The 25,228-nt window shown below is 55.1% G+C and overlaps 1 protein-coding gene across 8 annotated transcripts in view; it reads right to left on the bottom strand.

The window, feature by feature from the left end:
- Positions 1-1,296: 1,296 nt before the first annotated feature.
- MLXIP (MLX interacting protein) overlaps positions 1,297-25,228 on the bottom strand; it is a 70,528-nt gene continuing 46,596 nt past the window's right edge. The window contains exons 1-17 of one of the 8 annotated variants that reach the window (XM_065524977.2): positions 21,456-21,550; positions 20,927-21,033; positions 20,296-20,381; positions 19,056-19,145; positions 18,653-18,694; positions 18,168-18,339; positions 17,350-17,439; positions 15,860-15,951; positions 14,260-14,899; positions 13,416-13,537; positions 13,105-13,282; positions 11,095-11,216; positions 10,413-10,517; positions 10,157-10,284; positions 9,769-9,892; positions 7,619-7,748; positions 3,745-7,007 (exon numbers count right to left, since the gene is read on the bottom strand). In XM_065524977.2, the coding sequence (XP_065381049.1) occupies positions 6,886-7,007; positions 7,619-7,748; positions 9,769-9,892; positions 10,157-10,284; positions 10,413-10,517; positions 11,095-11,216; positions 13,105-13,282; positions 13,416-13,537; positions 14,260-14,899; positions 15,860-15,951; positions 17,350-17,439; positions 18,168-18,339; positions 18,653-18,694; positions 19,056-19,145; positions 20,296-20,381; positions 20,927-21,033; positions 21,456-21,535 (2,430 nt within the window). In that variant the 5' untranslated portion in view covers positions 21,536-21,550 and the 3' untranslated portion in view covers positions 3,745-6,885. Of the gene's footprint in view, positions 1,578-3,744; positions 7,008-7,618; positions 7,749-9,768; positions 9,893-10,156; positions 10,285-10,412; positions 10,518-11,094; positions 11,217-13,104; positions 13,283-13,415; positions 13,538-14,259; positions 14,900-15,859; positions 15,952-17,349; positions 17,440-18,167; positions 18,340-18,652; positions 18,695-19,055; positions 19,146-20,295; positions 20,382-20,926; positions 21,034-21,455; positions 21,551-25,228 lie in introns of those variants that run through there. The other 7 variants (XM_065524976.2, XM_045366149.3, XR_012420789.1 and 4 more) reach the window with 7 other exon arrangements.

Here is a 25,228-nt window from a genome sequence, read left to right as displayed (position 1 = left end):
CTTCTCTGACCCATGTGGCCTTGCTACCTCAGATATGACTCTGGTTTATCTGTAAATGGAATTAACCACGCCACCACCTTGAGAACTGTGCAGAGCTGTACGTGCCCCTGCAGCAGCCGCAAACGTTAAGCCTGAGCAGGGCCCAGTGCACATCAAGGAACAGGACTCCAGGGCACCGGCCTCGCTCCCTCCGGATCCTGCTCCTGTCGCTGCTACTCCCTCCCCAACCCAAAAGAAAACTCGGCTTTCTCCTCCAATCACGTCTCTACCATCTTTTAGGATCCCAGGTAGGTATGGAGCTGTGCTCAAAACATTAACACAGACACTTGTTGCTGAGCTCAGTGGAAACCGAGTTCCTTCCAGCCCAAAGGAGTCTGTGAGGCGTTCACCTTTCTCTCGAGGACCCCCGGTTCTCAAGGCCCAGGCTTGCTTTGTGTCTCCTCAGGGGAGGCGTGGAGGTTTGATCAGACAAGAGCTTGTGTATCAACCCACTGCATTCTACATCGAGATCCAGATCTGGGCAGTCATCTCGTGAATCAACCCCACGGCTCCGTGCGGGGCTGGCTCTTCTTGCTGGGTCACCCTGTCCAGGCACAAGGGGCCAGATGGGTGGGTGTGGGGCCCAGGAAAATGGCAGAGAAAAGCTTCTACATGAAACAGAGATGAGCTAAACCTTCTCAGCACCTGAACAAAGGGACATTTCTACTGGTCAGTTTTCTAGTCTTTCCCATCTCTGGTATTGAGTCAATAATAAGCAGGGGAACCACAGTGCCTGGAGGTTCCCACTGTGACTGAGGATCTTGCAGAGCTGGGCCAGTGCTGGCTGTGCTGATGACTGCACTCTCTAAGCACAGAGCTCCACGGGCTACTGAACACGCAGACACACGTGATTTCACGTGAAACTGTCAAGTGTGCAGGCCTGGTGCTGTTTGCCCAAGTCCTGGATGAGGAAATGAGAGGTTTACAGGGGCACCAGTGAGCTCTGTCCACCTGGGTGCGGCCTGGAGCAGTGGCCTGCCTCACTAGCCCCTGCTGAGGAAACAGGCAGAACCTGCCACACTGGGCCTTTCTCATCAGCCTTTGCAGGGAGGCCTGTCTTTAGGAGCACTGACTTTCTGGACACACCTCCAGAATCGCCCTCCCACCCTGGGCCTCTTTCCCACCCGATGCCTCCATCCCAGGCTGATCACACCTCCCGAGATTAGAAGGAGCGAGCTGGCCTGTGCTCAGATCTCTTCATTTTCCCATCTCTCCCACTGCGCAACAGGATAGTATTTAAGGCCACACATCACAGGCTTTTCAAAAAAAATAAGGTTTCTTTATTGTCTTGGATGCAAATATAGTTTTAAAAATGCATTGTAGTGTTGAATACAGCTGGTGGAAACGTGCTTCTTGACAGCAGAGCATCAGAGGGGCGTACTCAGGGTGACGTGGGCCAGAGGGGTCCTCTGGCCAAACCAGACTCTTCTCTGGTTTGTTCTTCAAACCACGAGGTGGAACCGTCTCCTCAGAGGAGCCCTGCCACAATCACCAAAGCTCACACCAGAAAAAACCGCCGTTTACACAACAAACTGAACCTAAAAAAGGAACAGAACATGGTGCTTCCGCTGTGAACAAAATCAGCAAGCGAACCCGCTTTCCTTTCCTGGGCTGTTCGAAAAAGATTCAGCTGGAGAAACGGGGGCGCTGTGGGCGGCCCGTGGGGGGCGGCGTGGAGCTGTGGGGCCCGGGCTAAGCCCTTCCTGCCTTTTAACTGCAGGATGTAAACTCTATGGAAATGTACAGAATTTCAGTTTCTCCCAACCCTCCACAACCTCAACTCTTGAGACCACCAAATAACTGTTAGGAAACACAGAAGAGAGTCCTTCAAATGAGCTACACCCGGGTTCAGAAAGCAGAACCAACAGTGTGACTGGGGCATGGAGGTAAATTCTGACACGTGATTGGAGGGGGATTTCACAAAAACAAAATTCCATGAAGTAAACACGGACACGCAAGCTTGTGCAAGTGCACACGCGCATGCGCACTCTCTCTCTCTCTCTCACACACACACACACACACACACACACACACACACACACACACAGAGTCAACATTCAACGTGAAGAGTTCCCTTTTCTTTCTCGAAGGTTGATTTTTTGCAAGCCCTGACAAGCAAAGAGTCCCATGCGGTAGCCAGGGCAGGCCAAGACCTCAGAATGAAAAGCCCACAGCTGCTCTGTCCTCACCCACTCTGGAGGCCAGCCCTGGTACAGGCATGGGGGTGGGGGTCCTAAAACGCTTTGTCAGCGTTCCTGGAGCCCTGGTCAAGCTTCCCATGTGCCCCATGTATGTCCCTCACATCACAAAAACCTGTCCAGCTGCCCAAGGCCACGGAGTCCACCGAATGCCACAAACATGCTGCTGAGCCTCAAAGCTCTTCAACCTCCCACCTTGCTGTCCCCTCTCCCCTGACAGGTGTGCAGACAAGGTAAAATCCTCCAAAGCAGAGATGTCGAGGGCCCGGAGCCACACGCCACATCTCCGTACATCTGTGGCACGCTGGCCGGCCACCACTGCACACGCTGCCTGCCTGGATCATGCTGTCCAGCTCTCCTTTCCCTTCCCCAAGGAAATGCTGGGCCAAGCTGAGCTCCAAAACGGGTGGGTTCCTCTGGGGCCAGGGAGCAGGTGTCGAGGGAAAAGCCACTTTCCCATCAGAGGGAAAAGAGAGAGGCTCAACTCACACCCAGGGTGCCTGCTAGGAGGCCTCAGGCAGGAGCCAGGCGACAAAGGAAAGGGACAGCTGAGGGCCAACATGGGTGATGAGAGGGGCCCTCCAAGCCTTCCCACGTCAGAGCCAGGGTAAGGAAAGAGCTGGATTAAAGCAAAGTCCATCTGCCAGTGCAGAATCAGGCCCGCAGCACCCCAAATCCCCCCCCCACAGGGGTCCACTGGCCCAGGACAGGCCCAGCTCCACTCCCATGAGTTCTGAGAGCATAATGTCCTGTCCAGCAGACAAGACCTCACCATCTTGAAAACTTGAACCTGCCACCTCAGGTTCACCCAGAGGCCAGCTAGGGCCCTGCAGGAAGGGGCCTTGCCAGTTCCCGGCTACAGCTCCCCTCTGAGAGAGGCCCTTACCTGTACTCCAGCTGCCGGCGGGGCCAGTCAGGGCTCTGCACAGAGATGAGGTGGGTGTGTGAGCCCCCCACCCCAGCAACAGAAAGAGGTGCCGCATGCCATTGTGCCACTTTATCTGGGCAGGGACTGGGGGTGTGATGCCCTCCAAGAATCCAAATTTACATCCCTCTTAGCCAGAGCAGAGAAACCTTAGGATTGACTTCTAGAAAAGGGAGTGTGGTCAGGGCCCATAGGCAGGAAATGGGAGGGCTGGCTGACCACTGACCCCACTCCCCTGGCCGACGGCTCCGGGACCATGTGCAGCACTGGGGGGCCTGCTGCTTTCCAGCCCCTTCCCCTCAACCAAACCCAATGTTGTCATCAGCGCCAATGGCCAGCACTGCCGCTGCTTCCTGCAGTAAAATCCTCCAAAGTAGAGACGTCCTAAGAAGGTGGCCAGCCAGCCCACCCAGGGTGCCGGATGCTGTGTGGCCTGCCGGCCAACTCCAAGAAAGGCCCTCAGTAGCGCCTGCCCTGCTCTGGGGTCTCCCACCCACCACGGAAGGCAGCAGTGCAGGGCAGGGGCTGACAGCACAGGGCGATTTCTCAGAAACCCGCCAGGGATTCCAGCAGGACTTTTGGTTTTTCTTTTTGGATTTTCTATTTTTTTCTATTTTTTTTTTTTTTTTTTTGAGATAGGGTTTCGCTCTGTCACCCAGGCTGGAGTGCAGTGGTGCAATCTCGGCTCACTGCAACCTCCGCCTCCCAGGTTCAAGCGATTCTCCTGACTCAGCCTCCCCAGTAGCTGGGATTACAGGCGTGCACCACCACACCCGGCTAATGTTTTGTATTTTTAGAAGAGACAGGGTTTCACCATGTTGGTCAGGCTGGTTGTGAACTCTGGACCGACCTCAGGTGATCCACCCACTTTGGCCTCCCAAAGGGCTCAGATTACAGGTGTGAGTCACCGCATTCGGCCTCTGTTTTCTTTTATTTAGAGGCAGGGTTTTACTCTGTCAGTCTAGGCTGGAGTACAGTGTGGCATGATCATAGCTCACTGCAACTTCTAGGCTCAAGTAATCCTCCAGCCTCAGCCCCAAGTAGCTGGGACCACAGGCACTCACTGCCACACCCACCCGGCTAATTTATATTTTGTTTTGTAGAGACAGGATCTTGTTATGTTGCTAGGGTTGGTCTCCAACTCTTGAGCTCAACTAATCCTCCAGCCTCAGCCTCCCAAAGTGCTGGGATCACAGGCAGGAGCCTCCGCGCCCAGCCAAGATTGATTTTCTTACTCTCCAAAGCGTCAGCATTTTGAAATTTCTTTTATGAAAGTGGGGGCAAGAATCAGGGTGAAAATGAGTGTAAACAAAGCCCACCCTGAGGTCAGCTCCCACTGGAGGCGGCCAGCAGAGTGGCCTCAGATGTCCCTGCACCTGGCCCGGGAGCCCAGGACAGGGGTCAAATCTAGGCCCCTTGGTCTGGCTGGATTAATCAGGCAAGATTTGAAAACAAGAAAACCTCTAGAACAAGAAACAATCATGTCTGCAGCAGAGATACGGCACTGTGGCCCTATGGCCATGGCAATTGTGAGCACCAAGAGAATGAGTTACAGAAATATCTCCAATACAAAGACATGCATCTCCTGGACAGTGGACAGTTGCTGGGACACACACACACACACACACACACCCTTCAAGGCTCACACAACCTAACAGCCTTAAATACCTGAAGAAACAGAATCATGACATTAAGTCAGCAGAGGGAGAGGTAGGCCGAAGCAGCAGGAGGCCAATTTTATATCCCACAGAGTTTAAAAAGAATGAATCCCCAGCAAGGGGTGGGGAGAAAGCCACTGACTTAGGAGAGTTCTTGGCTCAGCCAACCACTGCGGTTATCTACACATTTTACAAAGGCACGGAAGTGGAGAAGGGCTGCATTCACGACCCTCCCCAGGGCCCACACAGCTGGACACGGTGGCCTCTTCCTTTTTCCCTTCTGGCCTTGGTGGAATTCCTACCACCGTGGCCTCTGCCTTTGGGACATTGCCTTCATGCTTATCCCCGGGTCAAGGATGGAGTCTGTTACCATTTCCCAGGGGAAATTCCAAGGACCAGCCCAGCCTCATCTTATGTTCACCCCAAAGGAAGGTGATCTGGAAAGCCTGTAAACACATGCTCTGAGTGGCTGAGTGGTGTCACCAAGCTGCTTTTGTGCAAGGCTGAAGCACAGATAAGGGGGCAGGCAGTTGGCCGGAGGCCTGAACTGGGGAGAGACCCCTGCAGGCCTGCAGGAGCCAGGGAGAACCTCCAACTGGATCTAAACTTCGGGGACAGCCCGGGGTGCCCCTCTTCACACGACTCTCAGGCTCCCTCAAAGCCCTTCCCAGGCCCTGCAGGCAGAGAGGGAGGGTGAAGAGAGGCAGAGAGGGCAGAAGTCGCCTGAAAGCCTGGGCTCCGAACCCCTCAGCAGAGCTTTAAAGTGCGTTCTTTCCACGAGGAGGTACCCTCAGCCGGGCTTCCTGAGTGCTGGAGAGAGTGCCTGCCCCTGCAGCTCCCTGCAGAGGTAGCCGGAAAAGGGCAAGGACTGAGGCTGGGCCAACCTCCCGCTGCAGGCTCAAAATGGCCCCCAGCCCAGCCATGCCTCCACCCAGCCCTGATCTGGGTAGATTCTTTGCTGTCTGATCTGAGAGATGCCTAGAGACAGCTCTGAGGGCTGACCGCCGCAGAGTGCTGCCCGCCAACATTGTTTCCTTCTCCAAACACAAGACAGGACAGACTTTTGAGTGTGGGGGCATCCTTGGTCTGAGAACTGTCCTGGTTTGGGGAACCCAGCTGAAAGACATCAGACAAGATGACAAGGCTGACAGCAGGATATGGAGTCTGATCTTTCGGACACTAGAACTTCAGGGTTCTAAGCTCCCACTGGACACGCTTGACCTGTCAACAGCTGCAGCTGGAGACAAGTAGAGAAGAATGGCAGAAGGGCCATGGTGGTGAGGTGACATTCGAGAAAGTCCTAAGCTGAGTCCCTGTGGATCCTGCAACGTCAGGTGGAGCTAAAAGGGGACTGATGAAACACACCCAGCAGGGCCTCTCAGCCAGAGCAGCCACCGTGCATCACACACTTCCATTCTGGTCCTGTGTGTCCCACATCCACCGTTTCTGCACATATGTGTCCTGGAGGCTCTCTGAAGAAGGCACTTCCTCCTGGTAGCCTGCCATGCATAAGCCTGAATAGAAGCCCAAGTCCATCCACGAGGGCCAGGCATTGTCAAGAGTTGAGGGGAGAAAGAAAGATGCCTTCCGACTGCCCCACGGGCAGGCCAGAGAGTGGAGCAGGGCATCAGGCAGAGGCATGCATGTAGACAGGACGTGGCAGGAGGGACAAGGCTGGGCCTCAGGACAGGAGCAGGCCCTGTCACCCTCATCCCATCGCTTCTGCTCACTGGCGCCAGGCCTGGCAGGCCACCAGCAGGGCAGGACCAGCACGGCCAGCACTTCCCTTTTGTCTGGGCTGCCCCAAGGGCAGAAGAGGTTGGTGACTGAGGTCACTGAGTGAGAGAGTTCACAGCAAGGGGTTCCCGAAGGCGGGCTATTGCTGTCAGCAGGCCCCAAACCTGCTTCAGACCTGAGCATGGCCTCCCGACGCCACGGTGGGCCAGCAGAGTTGGAGAGAGGCCCCAAGGCTGAGCGTCAGGAAGGGCTGGGGGGGCGCAGCCCACTCTCCATGAGCAGGGAAGGGTCTCCTGGCATCTCATGCGGCTGCATGCCAGCTAAGCAGCTAGGACTCTCCCAGTCTTTTGCCGATCCTGGTGACGGCCTTGGATGCCTGCTCCGGCAGCTGTGCCGGGTCTGTGAGGATGGAGGTGGAGGTGCTCAGCTGCCGCAGCGTGTTCAACACCACTGCAAGACAGAAAGGGTCAGACACGGGCAGTGACACAGAACCACCACACACCACACACCCGGTTTCGTACCTACAACCCATGTGGGAATGCTCAGACATGGGGCAAGTGGCAGCCGCTCTGGACTGCAGGGAGGAGTGCTGGGGGCCTACGCCAAGACCTGGGCACTCACCCCTCTGCCTCCAGAAGCCTCCCCAAATCCTAGCAGGAGCTGCCGTAGGCGGAGCATCCTATGCTGTTCCTGGTGCCACGGGGCTGCCAGCTGTTCTGATATTAAGCTTCTATAACCTTAACATACAGGATCATCTTTGCTTGTTATTATAAGAATTACACAAGAAAACACACTTGAAGGCACCTGATACAGGGCCTGGCAAATAGTGGGCACTCGATCCATGCAAGCTGGGTCTGAGCAGGCTGGGAGACATGGGAGGGCAGGAGCCTCCCGCCCCCACTGGACGCTCCTGACTGAGGGCCTCCTGGACAGCATTGTGCCCCTGCCCTGGCCCCACCTGGTTGCCTGCAATGGAGTCTGGCAAACACTGTCCTCAGCCTGGGGCTGTCCTCCCTCCAGGACTAGCATGAAGCCCCTCACCCTGGCACTGCCCCACTCACTTGGCCTGAGGATGGGCAGGGAGCAGTGCTGGTCCAGCCAGGACAGCGCCGTCCGGTGCAGCTCCTCCAGGCTGCTGGTGGACACCATGCCCTTGAATGACTCAAACAGCGGCTTGATAATTATGCTGAACTGCAGTGTGTGGTTAAAGAAAAGCCAGGCACAGAGAAGGGCTGGGGACTGCAGACCTGAAGGTGGCCGGGCTGGCCTACTGCTTTCCCCTGGGGCTGGAAAGCACCTGCCCACAGAGAATGGATCACTGGGGAAAAGGGGGAGCGATCTCTAGGCAAGGTATGTCTTCCACTTCACGAAAACACTCTGCTCTAACTGTATCTGGACAACAGGGCCAAACACCAAGCGGGCAGGGGGCAGGGACACAGAAGGTCTCTAGTCTGGAACAGGTCCTAGCACAACCACGTGATCAAAATCATTCTTACATACAGTGGCAGGAACATCAGAAGCACAGAACAGGTGGAAAGGCAGAAGCCAACCGGGCACGGTGGCTCACGCCTGTAATCCCAGCACTTTGGGAGGCTGAAGTGGGTGGATCACTTGAGGTCAGGAGTTTGAGACCAGCCTGGCCAACTTGGTGAAACCCTGTCTCTACTAATAATACAAAAATTAGCCGGGCATGGTGGTGGGTGCCTATAATCCCAGCTACTTGGGAGGCTGAGGCAGGAGAATCACTTGAACACAGGAAGCGGAGGTTGCAGTGAGCCGAGATTGTGCCACTGCACCCCAGCCTGGGCGACAGAGCAAGACTCTGTTCTCAAAAATAATAATAAATAAAGGCAGGAGCCATCTGCCTGAAAGTGGTGTTTGCCTTCTGTGTTAAATGCAAAAATGCATGCCAGTCTCCTAGACCATCTTAGTGAAGGCCTGAGGCATGTTTCCTCTTGGACTTTGATCAGGACGGCGCCCACAGTTCCCCCACCCCAGCCTGATGATGGGGAGTGTGCCATTTCATCAAAGAGGCTCCAATTCATTCCAGATGCCACCCAGCTCTATTAATGACAGGGATCAGGACCAGGGCAGGCAGTAAAACAGCAACACAGGGAATCAGAGCTGGAGGCTGTCACCTGTTCATTTAAAAACTGCCTCTTATGGCCGGGCATGGTGGCTCACACCTGTAATCCCAGCACTTTGGGAGGCCAAGACCGGGGGGATCACCTGAGGTCAGGAGTTCGAGGCCAGCCTGGCCAAAATGGTGAAACCCCATCTCCATTAAAAATACAAAAATTAGCCGGTCATAGTAGCGTGAGCCTGTAGTTCCAGCTACTCAGAAGGCTGAGGCAGGAGGATCACTTGAGTCTGGGAAGGTGAAAGCTGCAGTGAGCTGTAACTGCACTACTACACTCCAGCTTGGGTAACAGAGTGAGACCCTGTCTCAGGGGAAAAAAAGATACAAACAAAAACACCTGCCGCTTCCCGCACACACAGGTGCTGTGCCTGCCCTGCCTGACAGCTGCAACTGGGATTCTCTCCTCCCGCACGACCGTCACCGCTGACTGTCAGACCCGAGCCTCAATGCCGCAGCCAACCCAACACATGTGCTGACTGTTTACTCAGAGGCAGAGCAGTGGCAGGGTGGGGAGTGACCAGGCAGGAACCACTCCCTGTAAGAGCCATGCTGCCACCTGGAAGGCCAAGTGCAGGGTGGCCTTGGCCCAAGAGCCCCCAGAGGTGGACAGAGGTGGACATGCTCCGTCAGGCTTCAGACTGGGCTCTGCCACTCGGTGGAGGGAGTCCTGGTTTCCGCCTGTCACAGCAGGGGTGGCACTCACCCTCCCTGTGGCTTCAAGGACCAAGCTGGCTGCTGCCAGGCTTTGTGGGACCACTCCTCCTTCCCCTGCACCTTCTGCAAGTGGCTTTAGCATTGTCCTGATTTCTTAAGGACCTAGAGAGCGAAGCCCACCGTTCTGCCTCCTTAGCCCTTCCTGCAAAGCACCCTGAAGCCCCATCAGCAGCACCAGCCCACACAGCAGGCCAGGCCGGACCACTCTCTCCCGAGATAGACACTAGCACTGCCTGTCGTGAGGAGCTCGCTGACAGGCATTTAAAGAGTCTTTCTAAAGTAACTACAGTGCCAAGGTCTGTGGCTTCAGTGCATTGGCTGAGGGTGGGGAAGAGCAAAAAGAAAACCCAAAGATACAATCCAGAACTTCCAATTCTGCAAGGTCCGGCTTTTCACGTATTCGTCAAACATGTCTCTCATGTGATCAAACTGGCGCCGGGTGACGGGGACTCCCGTGGCAGGGAGCAGCTGCTGGCAGGAGCTGAAATGACAGGAGCCGTGGGAGCTGTGGAGCAGCCAGTGGCCAATAAGGGCCTTGGGACACAAGACGGACAGGGCTGGCCCAGTGCCGTGCTGCAGCCAGGCACAGGGAAGAGAGGTCTGTGGTAGGAGGGTGACGAAGAGCAGAACTACTGCAGCAAAGACACATCGACCAGTGACGAGGCCACAGGGTCCCACCACCTCTGAGGCAGGCCCTGCGTGGGGTTGGGGTGCCTGGTTGGAGCCCCAAGGCCCAGAAGCTCACATGATGGTGGCATTGAGCTCCTCGATCTCCTCCCGAAGCCGCCGGGCCTCCTCCTGCATCTGGCCCCTCTCCTGCTGCAGCTTGGTGATGTACTCCACGGTCTTCTGCAGTGTGATGGCGTGACTGGTCTGCAGAAGGGGCAGGTGGCTGGAGGCGGCACCCACAGCCAGCAGGCCTGCCACCAGCAATGACCACGCAGGGAGCACGTCTTGCCAGCTCCCCTGCCCTGCCACGGCCCACACTCTTGGCAACTCACCAGCTTGGAATTGTTGGAGATGAGGCTGTTGAGCATGTCGAAGCACATCTTGATGTTGAAGCGCCTTTTCTGCTCAGCTGAGATGTGCTTCATCTGCCGGTTCTGCTGGAGAACCCGCTGGTCACTGAGACAGGCACATTGCAGGCACACTGCCCACCCCTCCTCACTCCCTACGCTGATGCTGGGTGCCCAAGGGCCAGGGCTAGAGAGCTACGTGGGAGGAGGGCATGACAAGAAGCTGAAGGCTCCAATGAGGAGCCGCGGGGACAAGACAGGGAACCATAGAAAACCTGCTCTGCAGAACGGAGCACAGCCAGGGCTGGGAACCGCAGGGCTGCACGGGTGCATCCCAGGTGCTGCAAGCCCTGCCTTCCCCACCCCGCCCAGCCTTGGTGGTGGCCACACCCTTCTTGCAACTGATGCGGTACCTGCCATACTACGTGGACTCAGCATTGGTTCCCGGGCTTGGGGCCCACCCAGAAGCCTCCAGCGGGCCCACCGTCCCCACAGGGCTGGTTTGTGGGATGGGGCAAGGAGAAGCCCATTTCTGATCCACCCCTGCCTGGGCAGCTCTGGCTGGCTCTGAGGTCTCCCTTCCAGACAGACACAGCTCCTTGATGTCCTTCTGCACTCCTCTCCCCTCCTCCCAAGGGAACCAAGACCCAAGAGAGACATGCGGTACCTTTAGTGCAGCCACATTTTTGGGGTCGGATTTCCCTGAGCAGTTGTTCTGGGGAGACTGAGGACTGGGGCTCTGCTCCGATGCACATGGAGAGGCCTGCCCTGAGTTTGGGCAGTCCCGACCTGGTAAGGACAGACTCCTCTGAGGGACGGGGGACGGAGCCCTGGCCCCTCAAAGCCACCAGGAGGCAGCCCGGGGTCTCTGCAGGGTTATGAGGTGCTCGCTGCTACCCATGTGCTGCAGTTGGTTCTTTAAACTGCACACACATGCTTCCTTAGATTTTTCTTATTCACTCCCCAGAAATTTTAAATTCATAACAACAACAAAAACACCCTTAACCCACACAGAACACGATGGAGCCACCCTGTGTTGACGTGTTCCAGTCACTGGTGTCACTTTAGGAGATATTTCGCAGGTGGGCTCCTTATTATTATTATATTTTTAAATTAAAAAACATTTTTTATAGAGCCAAGGTCTCACTATATTGTCCAGGCCGGTCTCAATCTCCTGGGCTCAAGCGATCCACCTGCCTCAGCCTCCCAAAGTGCTAGGATTAGAGGAGTGAGCGACCGCGCTTGGCCCCAGGTGGACTCGGCCTTCTTGGCCCATCCCGCTTTACTGTAACAAATGCCTCAGCTTCCTTTCCTCTCTGTTGGATTATTTTCCCCAAACTCCCCGTGAAGCTGTACAGCAGGCTCTAAGTTCTGTGTTCTGAGACTCCGGAGACCAAGGCAATGGTTGGCCCTAACCTCTCCCTCGATTATTTGAGGGGCCTGACTCCCAACTCTCCTGTGTTTTTGTCTTTCCAGACTGAAGAGTCCTTATTCTCCAAAGCCTGTCCTTGGAAAACGCCCCTGCTGGCCGAGCCCGCTAAGTCAGAGACCCTCCCTCATTCGTGTCTTCCTGAGGAGGGAGACAACTCTTCGCTCACAGAGTTCCAGGAGCAGTTACACCATGCTTTTGTTTGTTTAAAACGGAGTCTCGCTCTGCCGTCCAGGCTGGAGTGCAGTGACTCCATCTCAGCTCACTTCAACCGCCATCTCCTGGGTTCAAGTGATTCTCCCATCTCTGTCTCCTGAGTAGCTGGGACTACAGGTGCATGCCACTACACCCTGTTGTTGTTGTTGTTATTATTATCCTGAGTAGCTGGGACTACAGGTGCATGCCACTACACCCTGTTGTTGTTGTTGTTATTATTATTATTATTAGGTAGGGACAAAAAAAAATTTATTTTTATTTTTCGCCATGTTGGTCGGGCTGGTCTTGAACTCCTGACCTCAAGTGATCCACTTGCCTTAGCCTCCCAAAGTGTTGGGCGTACAGGCATGAGCTACTGCACCCGGCCTACACCACGCTTTTATTTAAGAAAAGAGGCCATTTCCATTTCCCTTCCTGGCACGGCAGGCATTTGAGGGAAGGGGCCCCATCTGCTTACACCCTCTACCAGCAGCACAGCCTCGGGCAAACCATTCGTCCCTGACCTGGCCTGCTGGCTCCTCAGATGTCCCTGGGCAAAATCAGTCCTGCTCTGACTGTCTCACCCCTGGATGGCCCAAGAGTGGGCATGGGGCACAGACCTGTAGTGCAGAGACCTGCTGGGGAAGGCCATGTTGGTGCCCAGATGAGGCTGGGTGGCTTCTGTGGCCACAGCAACCCCAGGCTGAAGTTCCCAGAGACAGGAACCCCAGGGCTCCTCAATCCCTTCTCTGGGTGAGAACAGCAGCTCAGTGCCAGGCCTTCGTGGGCAGTCAGCTGGGACTCCCTGAGCACACTGGTCACCTACACGGCCACGTGCCCATTACTTTTTGCCCTGCCAGTGCCACCACAGGTCATCCTGCCACCCACAGAGCATGTTCCCAGACTGTGTTATTGGCAGGCTTATAAGACCTCACTGTATGTTCTAAGCCCAGGCTCCGTCCTGAGGACCCAGCAAGCGCCCCCCCATGATCCACAGCAGGCCCAGTTACTTCCCTTGTGATGTCCCAACCATCCCGCTGAGTGAACACTCACTGGGCCCTGTGACAGTGACCTGGGGGCTGCCCCCATGCAGCTGGACCTGCTCGCCCTTCCCCAGGGGGTCTTGCGCTGTGCTCGGGAAGAGCCGGGAGATGGGGGCAGGCGGGCTGTTCGTGCCATGGCCGAGATCTGTCACCAGGATGCTGCTGTGGAACTCCGGGACCCCAGGAGCCTGCAGTGACATGGGAGAGAGGTCACCCCCGACCGCTGATGCACAGCAGGGCGGCACACCCATCGTCTCAGGTGAGGGCTGCCCAGGAACAGGGTGAGAAGGACACGGCGGGTCTGTCCAGGGCCCTCCTCACCCTGGCGATGGCAGCAGGTGCGATGACCACGTTGGACTGGGACACCGTGGAGGCCAACATCCCTTCTCTCTTCAGAGGCCCTGACGTCATGATCACCGCTTGTGGTTGTCCTGAAAAGGCAGCTGCCAGGACAAGGAGGAGGTTCAGGTGCAGCCCTGGGCCACAGGGCTTGGCCCACCCTGCAGAGGCTGCCTCTCTGCCAGTGAGACAGCTTGTTTCCAACTGCAAGGGACAGGAAGACGAAGGCACCAAGGCACCTAAAACTTTGTGTGACTTCTTGAAGGAGATATGTTATAGAACCAGTAAAGAGATAGCCAGGACCGGCCGGGCGCGGTGGCTCAAGCCTGTAATCCCAGCACTTTGGGAGGCCGAGACGGGCGGATCACGACGTCAGGAGTTCGAGACCATCCTGGCTAACACGGTGAAACCCCGTCTCTACTAAAAAATACAAAAAACTAGCCGGGCGAGGTGGTGGGCGCCTGTAGTCCCAGCTACTCAGGAGGCTGAGGCAGGAGAATGGCGTAAAAACCCGGGAGGCGGAGCTTGCAATGAGCTGAGATCCGGCCACTGCACTCCAGCCTGGGCGACACAGCAAGACTCCATCTCAAAAAAAAAACAAACAAAAAAAACAAAAAAAGATAGAGCACAGAAAATGGACTAGATCATGGACATGTATTATTTAATGCCACTTTTGTTTCATTTAAGTGGTTGTGTGTGCATGCGCGCACATGTGCACACCAGGGTGGGGGTGGTGGTCACAAGTTTGAAAGCCTTTGGGATGGGAAAACATCCCTCTGCTCTGGGTCAGGGGGAGCCCCACACCGAGTTGCCCCACCTGGCTCACCTGGGGCGATGCAGGTGTTCTTCAACACCAAGGACACGGGCTCTGGTTTGGGAGCAGGCACTATTTTGTGGGGCTGCTTAGGCCTGCCCCCAGTCAAGGATACAGGTTTGGGGTGCACAAAAGTTAACCGTGGCTGAGGAGGCCGGGGGACAGGAGACAGTGCCAGTCCACAGGGGGCCGCTGATGGGGCAGGGTGATGGGTGGTGATCACAAGGCCCTGACTCTGGCTGAAGGTGGTGGCAGAGGCGTCATGGGTGAGGGTGGCGGAGGCCGTGTGGGTGATGACAGACGGCACTTTGCTCACTCCAGCAAACTTCTGTGGCTGGTGGAAGGTGGGTGGAGCTGGGGGGTTCAGGGCAGTGGCAGGAGGAGGAACTAACGGTAACACGGGGGAGACAGGTGGTGGAGCGGGGCTGGGAGACAGCAGGGGCATGGTGAAGACGGGGAGGAAGGGCTGTGGGACACTCAGTGGTGGCTCTGAGGGACCGAAGTCCGTGGGCTGGATAAACGGGTCCTCAGCCCGGGAGGTGTGTTCACAGCTCTGCCCGTCCACGTGAGCCAGGGGCGGGGCGGTGGGGGGCGCGATGAGGCTGTCAGGCAGGCTCACAGTGGGGAGGGCGGTGGTCTGCAGGACGCTCTCCTGAAAAAGGAAAAGAGGAGCCAGGAAGCAACACTGGGGTCAGACAATTCCTTTCTAGCACTGCACACTGCCAAGTCCAACTACACAGGCCAGGCGCTAGGATAGAGGCACAAAGGCCATGTCTCCATGCCCATGGCTGCTGATCTGGGGACAGGAATTTGTGTTTCCCTGCGTGTCTGCGGGGGTCTTGTTTCCATTAAAAACTAAGTAACTCAGAGCTCAGATAAGGCAACGGCCCTCACACAGCTGGCTAGCAGCCTGGGAATATCTTATTTCTGGAGTCCAGCAGAGTCTCCCAAAGTCTCTGCCATCTTCTGTTACTGAGCAGAGGTAGCCTGGACTGCAGCTGCTCAGGGCTCCCCGAGGACAATTTCACGTGTCAACTGGTCATCAGGCCACCTCTTCCTAAATAAGAAAAGCTACGAGGAATGGTTCAGATCCCAGTCTCTGCAGTAGAAATTCTTCCTGGAGCCTGTTTGAAGATGATGCCAGCTTACCAGTATCTAACTGGTCATGGGCATAAGCATGAGGGCTCCATAAGGACAAAGAATGGTACCTCGCTCAGCTCTGTAGCCCAAGCACTTGTAAGCAACTTTTTGGATTGCTTAGTAAAACGTGAAAGAAATATACAGAAGATATTTTTATTAGTAATCCATGCTTTTCTTCTCTGTCTAGCTAATTCCATGTTAATTAGTCAGAGCAGAGCTAGCTGCACATAGGTTACCTGGCACTCAGGCAGGAGCATACCTGGACCGACAGAGTCTCCCACCCATGGGTGCTGAAGGATGCTGTCAGAGGGCTGGAATCGTGCCTCTGCACATTAGCACTGGTGTAGCACCGCTTGACGCTTTGCTGGTGACTGTGTGGCTATGTCATTAGCCTTGCTCCGGCAGCAAACCTTTGATGAGTAGCCCTGTGCCTGCCAGCCCCTTCCCCCACCCATCCCCCAGCTTCCTCTACCTGTGCAGGTGGGTTGTTGGGATCTGGTACAGGTGCTGAGGCAGATGCAGGTAGCATGGAGCCAAAAATGGAGCGGCTAGAAGAGAAGAGGTCTGAAAAACAACAGCAGGGGTCTTCTGAGCTCAGTGTGCCCAGCATTTGCTGGAATCAAGACTCAAACAGGGCCAGGCATGGTGGCTCATGCCTATAATCCCAGCACTTTGGGAGGCCAAGGTGGGCGGATCTTGAGGTCAAGAGATCGAGACCATCCTGGCCAACATGGTGAAACCCCATCTCTACTAAAAATACAAAAATTAGCCCGGCGTGGTGGCGCATGCCTGTAGTCCCAGCTACTCAGGAGGTTGAGGCAGGAGAATGGCTTGAACCTGGGAAGCAGAGGTTGCAATGAGCCAAGATTGCACCACTGCACTCCAGCCTGACGACAGAGTGAGACTCCCATCTCAAAAAACAAACAAACAAAAAAATGGTGCCAACCACCATGCCTGGTTGGTGCCACCAGTGGTCCCAACTACACGGGAGGCTGAGGCGGGAGGATCGCTTACGCCCAGGAGTTAGAGGGTGCAGTGAGCTGTGTTCTTGCCACTGTACTTCAGCCTGGGCTACAGAGCCAGGCTCTGTCTCAAAATAACAAAGACTAAAACAGGCTGGGTGTGATGGCTTACACCTGTAATTCTAGCACTTTGGGAAGCAGAGGCAGGAGGATCACCTGGGCAACATAGGAGACCCCGTCTTTACAAAAAATGAAGAAATGAACTGGGTGTGTTTGTGTGTGCCTGTAGTCCCAGGTACTCAGGAGGCTGAGGAGGGCGGATCACTTGAGCCCGGGAGTTCAGGGCTGCAGTGAACCACCCAGGTACTCAGGAGGCTGAGGTGGGAGGATCACTTGAGCCAAGGAGTTCAGGGCTGCAGTGAACCATGATTGAGCCACTGCATTTTAGCCTGGGTGACAGCGCAAGACCCTGTCTCTAAAAAAAAAAAAAAAGACTCAAACAAATCAAGGACTAAACCCCTAAAGCCCACATGGCCCAGGGGGTGCCATGGCCAGAGGCATTACCCTTAGAGACACCTTTTTTTTCTGTAGAAAGGGGGCTCTGGTTGGAACCACACATGTTGGCAACTATCCTGGGCTCTGAAACACTCCCAGGCCTGGCGTTTGTGCTGCTCTCACAACAGCAGGGGCTCAAGGACCCATCTAACTGCAGGGCCTTGGCAGGGAGCTGGCTGTGTCGTCAGCGCCCTCTGCTGCTTCGAGGGAGAACTGCTTACGGTCACGGCTAAAACCAGGACCAATTTCCTTGCTGAACAATGTCCCAGAAAAACTTCCCAGACCTTGCAGTTACTACAAAAAACAGTTTAGTTTTTTAAAAAATTCTGTGCTCGCCCCCTTGCCCATTCTACCAAGTCTTGCTCTTAAAGGAAGGCAGCAATCTGCTCTGTGCTGGGCTGGGGGAGATGCAGGCAGCCATGCTCTGTCTGCCTCTGGTCCTCACCCTGGAAAGGCTCGAAGGTGTCCATGAAGTCCAGGTTAGGCTGCAAAGGAATCAGTCCCGGCTGGATCATGTCTGCATTTCCCAGATGTGCTGCAAGAATCACAGAGAGAGGAACCATTCTGTCTTCTCAGACAATGTTGCAGGAACATAAAAAAGGCCTGGAACAGACCTTCCTGGCCCTGCTCACATTCTAGAGTCTTCCAAGGAGCTGGCTGGGATTTCTACCTTCTCGTGGGTTCGTGGCCATTCCGAACCCTCAGAAGGCAGGAAAGTGTTTTTGCCAGGAAGGTAAAATTGAGTATCAGGGAATGGACACCCCAGGAAGCTGTGAAGAGCTCAACAGAGAACAGAGACCTCCCCAACACTGTTCTAATTTTCAATCTTAGGGCTCTTCCCTGAGGGGTTAACTGGAAGACTGAATGCCACCAAGGTGAGGGGTCACACCCGGGAGTGCTTCCGATTTTCTTTAGTATGAGTCACGGCCCGGCTGCCTTGGCTTAGGCATGGCACATGTCCCCCGTGAAGGGAACAGCATCCGAAATGTGCCAATGACTCAGACTAGACCCTGCTGCTATCCTCCCACCATGGCACTACGGGAATGGCAGCGGCCCAGTAGGCCCACTCTGCAGACCCACCCACTCGCTATGTGCAGCCTGGATGTCAAATGAGGTCAGCCATCCTTCCCTTCCTTACTGCCTGCCCCCAACCGTGATGCGCAGCAGCTCAGAGACGGCCCTGAAGGAACCCTGGCCCAGAGGAGGCCTGGCAGAGAAGGAAGCGGCTGGCTGTTCAAAGCCCAAGGCCCTGGTTTGGGTTACCTATTTCCCGGGGATTGGGCCAGGCCACCGGCTGGTGTGAAGAAAGCGTGGAGAAGAGGGTATCGCTGAATTCCGACATGAGCATGTCTGTGTCCAGCAGGGGGTCCTCCTCCATGGGGACGGGGGTCTTCCATCCATCCCCGTGCTTGTGCCAATATAGCATGTCATCGTCCTAACACAACACCAACATGCGGGAGGAAGCATCAAAGAGTAACTGACAGTGGGACGAAGAATTCCCACACCTGTCAGCTGGGGAAATTCAACACAGGGCTGCCCCGTGGAAGTGAGGCAGCAGGGTGGAGGCATTCAGAGAGTGGCTCCCTCCAGCCCACCCAATGGAGAGCTGGACTGCTTCTTGAGCCATTCCTGAGACTCCAGGGAGGGCCCATGGCCTGCCACCTTTTGCAGGGCTCCCCAGTGGGCCACCGAAGTCCCTGCTGTCTCGTGTCAAAGTGGAGGTCCTCAGAGCTCCCAGGCTCACCCACCTGGACCAGGCTGGAGAGGTCCTCATCCTTGTGCTGCTGTAGCTGTGGGCAAAGGGACAGGACACGGTGGTCACCAATGGCCCTAGGAGGGCCCAAGGGCTCTAGAATATACAGAACTCTTGGGGAGGCAGGCAGGGGTCCTGCTCACACCATCCCCAGGCCGATGCCTGCACAAAGGAGACTCCCACCCAATGCACAGATGGAGAAACTGAGAGCAAAGATGACCTGACTGAGGCAGGCCATCGCCTGGGCTAGTCTGGCACACTGGGCCCCAGATTTACTGCTTGATGCTCCACATCCAGGTGGGGCGGCTGTGGAGCCTACAGCCTCGGCCAGGGCTCTGAACCAGGGACTCTGCCGGCTCCCTCCCTAGGCGGGCTGCCTGAACACTCCAGCCAGATACCCTTTTCTTGAAGTAGGTTCTCCACTTGTGATACTCCCGGATCACAATCTCGATGCGGCTCTTCCAGTACTTCCCTTCCGTGGTGATGGCCTAGGACAGGGACAGAGGCCAGAGTGAAAAGAGGGGGTCTGCTTGATCAGTAAAGCTCAACTGGTGTACCGAGAAGTATCCGGCGCTACAATCAGGCCTTAGGCAATCCAGCTGGAAACCCCACGGTGGCTACCACATCACTCAGAAAGTACGTCCCACTTCTGCTGTGCCACAGCAGGCCCTCTAGCTAACAATGCGCTTTCATCTCAAGACCTAAGGCATCCAAAGGCCTTGGGGGCACGGTCCTGAGGCTCTGACCAGGAGGACGGGGTGAGAGCAGAACACTCCAGCAGAGGAAGCAGCAGGGGAACGCTGCAGAAACTCCCGAGTCCCCCATAAATGCTCCTTCCCCACAGCCTCTGCCACATTCAAAGGGCAAAAATGAACAGCCAATTCCAGGAAGTTTCACGTGGAATGTGCCCTCTAGGAGCCTCTCATCCAACCTTCGCGTGATGCCAGCGTGGATGCCTGGCATGACAGCCTCCGAGCTCTAGAGGTAAGGAGCCCCAGCGCCTGGGGCTGCCTCACTTTCTGATCTCAAGGTCCAAATCACCTCACCTACAAACACTCTGTGTGTGTCCCTGACAGCGACAGCGAAGATGCTTTTCTGTTAAAAAGAACTGATTACAATATTGCCATACCCAACAGAATGATATCCCTTGATACTGTCTAATACCAGATTATACCTGTCTCAAAACTGCCTTTCATTAGCTTACCTTCTAAATTCCCCTTTATCGTTAACAGTGAGACATGCCTAGACAAAATTAAAGCAACGCAGAAGAGTATGCAGTGAAGAAAACATCCCGCCCTCATCTGGCAGCCCTAATCCTACTCCCCAGAGGTTCCTGAAGTCTCTTAATAAAGACACGTCTGTATATTTTTCTAGACACTTCCTGTGCATGTATAATCACACATAGACACACACTTTAAAAATTAACAGAAAAGATATTAACCCCCTCAGTCCCTGGGCCAATCCCTCTGAGAAGGGGGAGGCTCTGCAGCCTGGGGTTGCCAGAGGCCACCAGCTCCCAGGCCTGGCCCCTGTACTCCCCTCTGCAGCCTCTCCTGCAGGACTAGCCCGCGGTGAGCTGCTCCTGGTAAGGTGCTGGTATGTTTCCATTCTCAACCACCCTTGGTCACTGCCAAGTACCTCCGGCCGGCGGTGCTCATCTACGTCCACAGAGCCGTCTAGGGGCGTCACAAAGTGGCACACAGGATTCTTGCGCTTCTCCAGATCTGAGCAGAGAGAGGGTGAGAGTCATACCATGATCCAGACCCCTGAGGGAGCCCCAGCCTGTCTGCCGCACCCCTCCCCCAGGGCGGACCATATTCCCCGGTACCCTTTCCTTCTTCTTCCCTAGGAAAAGGAGATTTCAGGGGAATAAAGGAATCCAGGTGAAAGGGGAGGAATCTGTCAATAACGCCTCAGCCAGAAAGGCAGTGTGGCTACTCAGAGAAAGGCCAGCCCAACACAAGCCTGCCCCAGCACACTCATCTCCCGAAGAAGCTGCCAGGTCCACGACACCCGGGCTGGAGAGAGAAGGCCCGTGCCTGAGTCTTCCTAGGCCTGCTCCCTGACTCTTCAGATGCCACCCCTCTGCTGGGCCTGATAGCCAGTAAATGTCCACTCCCCTAGGACTTGGCTTGGGCTTCCTGTCTGCACAGACTGAACTTCTGTTAGAAACACCAGGTCTCAGGAGCAGACTCTAGCCCCTGGGTGCCCAGGCCTCCAGGCCATGGAGTTCTGACCACCACCGGAGCCTAGGCTGGGCGGCACTTACACTGCATGTACCAGGCCCGCCAGATGGCATTATTGAGCCGGATCTTGTCTCTCCACTGTAGCTTCAGGCCCTTGAAATTCTTCCACTTTGGAGACACCAACTTCCCACTGAAAGGCAAGGCAAACAGGGAGACTCAGTGATTACTCTGAAATTGAAGTGAAACTACAAAGTGCCACCCAATCATTCCAGGACCAAACTCCTGACTGACCCACCCCCAGCCAGACACCGGGCTTCATGGAATTCAGGTCACTGAGGGATTTCTTCAGAGCCACACAGGGCAGGGCGTGGCGGGGATGCTGTCAGGGTGCGGAGGGCAGGACTGGCCGCAGGGGTAGCGACTGGTGTGCGCGGCGGCAGCATGTGGGGTTCACCACATTCTTCCACCTACTTTGGCATATCCTACAAATTTTCCATAACTAAAAATTAAAAGAAATCTGTTGACCACAGAGTGAAACCCAGGCTCCTGTGACCTGGTCGTGGCCCGCCTGCTTTGCCACCAGCCCCCACGAGGCATTCACAATCCAAGTACCTGAGCATCCCACTGGCCTGAGTGCCTGCAGGGCAGGGCCCCTCCTGCCTCCCAGAGCCTCTGACATGGTCCTCACTCATGATGTCCCTCCAGTCAGCCACCTTCTAATCCTTCAAGATGCTGCCCCTGACACCACCTCCTCTGAGCCGGCCTGGCCTCTCCCAGCCTGCTGCCTATTCCTGCTGGGTCCCTCTGCTCTCCTCCACTCTGGGACGGTCTCACAGGAGCTCTTATGTAGCAGTATCTGCACACACGCGCCTTTCCCTGTTGACACTGCAGCTGCTCTAGGGAAGACTGTTAGGTGGCTTGGCACATAGTAGGGGTTCAATTAACAATTCTTCACTATATGTCAAGAGCACTCGTAAATCCAGCCTCCGTGGTGGCACAGCCGTCTTGGGCAGCTCAGTTTTCCAAGCCATCTCTGGGCAGCCGGCATAGGGTTTCTCTTTTTCAGATGGCTTGAGATGGGCAAGGCACTATTTCTGGCCCATATCACAGTGGGGCTGTGGAGGTTTGATCTGACCACAGGCCACAGTCCTGCCCCTTCTCCAGTCCTACTCAGAAAGGCCACGTGGCAAGCCAAAATTTGCCAACAATAGTTGCAGCCTTCACAGGAAGCGCCTGAGCAACAACCATTCCGTGAACCTGGAACTTGCCCTGGAAGGCAGATGCCCTGGCTGTGCCGCTGGCAGGACCCTTGTGCCTATCCCCACCCAAACCCCCAAGGAGCCCAGGCTTTGGGCAATACAGGCCAGAAGGTTATGACACCCCCAGAAAAATGTCACAGTGCATCCTCTCAGCACACAAGAGACACGCAGATGGCCGGGCGCGGTGGCTCAAGCCTGTAATCCCAGCACTTTGGGAGGCCGAGACGGGCGGATCACGAGGTCAGGAGATCGAGACCATCCTGGCTAACACCGTGAAACCCCGTCTCTACTAAAAATACAAAAAACTAGCCGGGTGAGGTGGCGGGCGCCTGTAGTCCCAGCTACTCCGGAGGCTGAGGCAGGAGAATGGCGTAAACCTGGGAGGCGGAGCTTGCAGTGAGCTGAGATCCGGCCACTGCACTCCAGCCCGGGCTACAGAGCAAGACTCCGTCTCAAAAAAAAAAAAAAAAAAGAGACACGCAGACAGCAGCAGCTTCTGTGCAACCGATTAGGGACTCAGAGCAGTCACACGCCTTCTTCCTTCCTTCTCTCCCCAGTTCAAAGGCTCGTCTAACCCACCTCCATGCTGATGGCCTGGCCTCACTGGCAGTACAGCAGGCAGCTACGGCACTGGACAGCCACCGCTGTGTCATGGCGTACCTGCTGCCTACCACAGCAGTGCCCTGGGTAAAATCAGAATGACATCCCCTCCTCCAGAGTGTGTTAATAAGGACTAAATGAAAGCACTCTTGTGTACAGTAAAATACACACACACATGCATGCTTAGACAGACACACAACTGGTAAACCCTAAAGCAAACACAAAGATATTAATAACCATCTCAATGATCTAGAGTTAAGTCATTACTGAAAGGCATAAATTTTTTTTTTTTTTTTTTTGAGATAGAATCTCGCTCTGTTGCCCAGGCTGGAGTGCAGTGGCAAGATCTTGACTCACTCCAACCTCTGCCTCCCGGGATCAAGAGATTTGCCTGACTCAGCCAACCAAGTAGCTTGGACTACAGGTGCCCACCACCACATCAGCCTAATTTTTTATTTGTTTGTTTTTTGAGACAGAGTTTCGCTCTTGTTGCCCAGGCTGGAGTGCAGTGGCGCGATCTCGGCTCACGGCAACCTCTGCCTCCCGGGTTCAAGTAATTTTCCTGCCTCAGCCTCCCGAATAGTCGGCATTACAGGCATGTGCCACCACACCCAGCTAATTTTGTATTTTTAGTAGAGACGGGATTTCATCACGTTGGTCAGGCTGGTCTGGAACTCCCAACCTCAGCTGATCTACCCGCCTCGGCCTCCCAAAGTGCTGGGATTATAGGCATGAGCCACCACACCTGGCCTAATTTTTGTATTTTTAGGAGAGACGGGGTTTCACCATGTTGGCCAGGCTGGTTTTGAACTCCTGACCTCAAGTGATCCTCCTGCCTCAGCCTCCAAAATTGCTGGGATTATAGTATGCACCATTGTGCCCAGCAAAAGGCATAATTTTAAAAAATTTAGTTTTGATTTTCGTGGATACACAGTAGGTGCATATATCGAAGGGCACGATGTTTTTAACAACCCCCGCCCTGAAGTTCTTTCTCTTATGTTTGCCACATTGCCATGTGGTTCCTCTTCCTCCACAGGTGGAAAAGGTAACACCGGTGCCCTCTGCCAACACAAGGAACAGAGACCTGGGCAGAAGTCAGCTCCAAGTGCCAGACCAGCCCTGAGGGTGGGATCCACGTAGCTGCAGAAGCCTCACCCACTCTGCGCTGTGAAGAGCTGAGGACTGAAGGCAGGGAAAGCCGAGGCAGGGAGGTTCTCCTCATGCAACATGTCTTTGGTGGGCCACACGTCATGCCTGCGTGCTCAGCGTCCTGAAGGGCAGATGGCTGTGGGCACAAGGTGGATAACCAACCTGGCCGGAGCAGTGAGGGGAGGCTTTCTGGAGGAAGTGGTGCTTAAGCAGAGGCCTAGAGGATAAGGAAAGCCAGCTCAGCCGAGAGGAGACAAAGCCCACGCAGTTCCTTCTGCCTGGCCTGTGGTGGCCCCAGTGAGCAGAACTCAGCCTGATCGAGGCAGTGAAAAGCCCTCAATGTGTGAACCGGGCATGGTGGCATGCGTCTGTAGCCCCAGCTACTGGGGAGACTGAGGCAGGAGGAGCGCTTGAGCCCAGGTGTTTGAGGTTGCAGTGAGCCATGATGGCACCACTGCACTCCAGCTTAAGTGAAAGAGCAAGACCCTGTCTCAAAAAACAAACAAACAAACAAACAAAAATAACCAACCAAAAAAGGGAGTCTGAAGGCAGGGGGTAGCAGCAAACCTGGAGGGCAGAGGGTTTTAATCACATACAATGAGGGAAGCGGCAATACGCAGGGAAATTTAGCCTTACAGGCTAGAAGGTTTAGTTGAGGGTCCCCTCTTCTTCCTCTCTGTGAGCTGAAATGTTTCCCTTTTCTTTGGTGTTTACATCAAACACAGTCAGACTTCAGCAGCAACACGGAGATCAGAACTCCCAACTGGCATGACCCCTCCACCCCGAGTTTCTGTAATATCTCTACGGCCAACAGGTGGCGCTCAACAAACACAAAGAAGGGCATCCAACTCAAAATCCAAACTTAAACCAGCCACCGCCAGAAAGGGTCCACCGCCCGCACCCTCATGGCAATTTCAAGTCAAGATCGGAGGAGGCAACGCGTGAAGTTCTGTGATGCCTCAGAAGGGGGCAAGGTGGTAATGAATGCTTCAGGTGTTACAAAGGAAGGGACGCCCTCGACAACTCACGTGCAGAAACCCTGGGCAGGCTTGTATAGATTTCTCTCCTGATGGGCCTGGCAGAGCTGTTAGGCTATGCACTGTCAATCTTCAAGGAGGGGAGCGGGGACGTTTCCTACGCAGACATCCATGGGGGCCCTTCTTCACAGGGTACTCAGGAAAAGCTGCTCTAAAAGTCCCACAAGGGGCTAGGCGCAGTGGCTCACGGCACTTTGGAGGGCTGAGGCGGGAGGATCACTTGAGTCAGACTAGCCTGGGCAATATAACAAGATCTCGTCTCTTAAAAAAAAAAAAAAAAATAGGGCTGGGTGCAGTGGCTCACACCTGTAATCCCAGCACTTTGGGAGGCCGAGGCGGG

Source organism: Macaca fascicularis, chromosome 11 (assembly GCF_037993035.2).
Source record: "Macaca fascicularis isolate 582-1 chromosome 11, T2T-MFA8v1.1".
NCBI lineage: Eukaryota > Metazoa > Chordata > Mammalia > Primates > Cercopithecidae > Macaca > Macaca fascicularis.
Note: the sequence above shows the minus strand (reverse complement) of the source record. Positions and strands in the feature narration are given on the sequence as shown.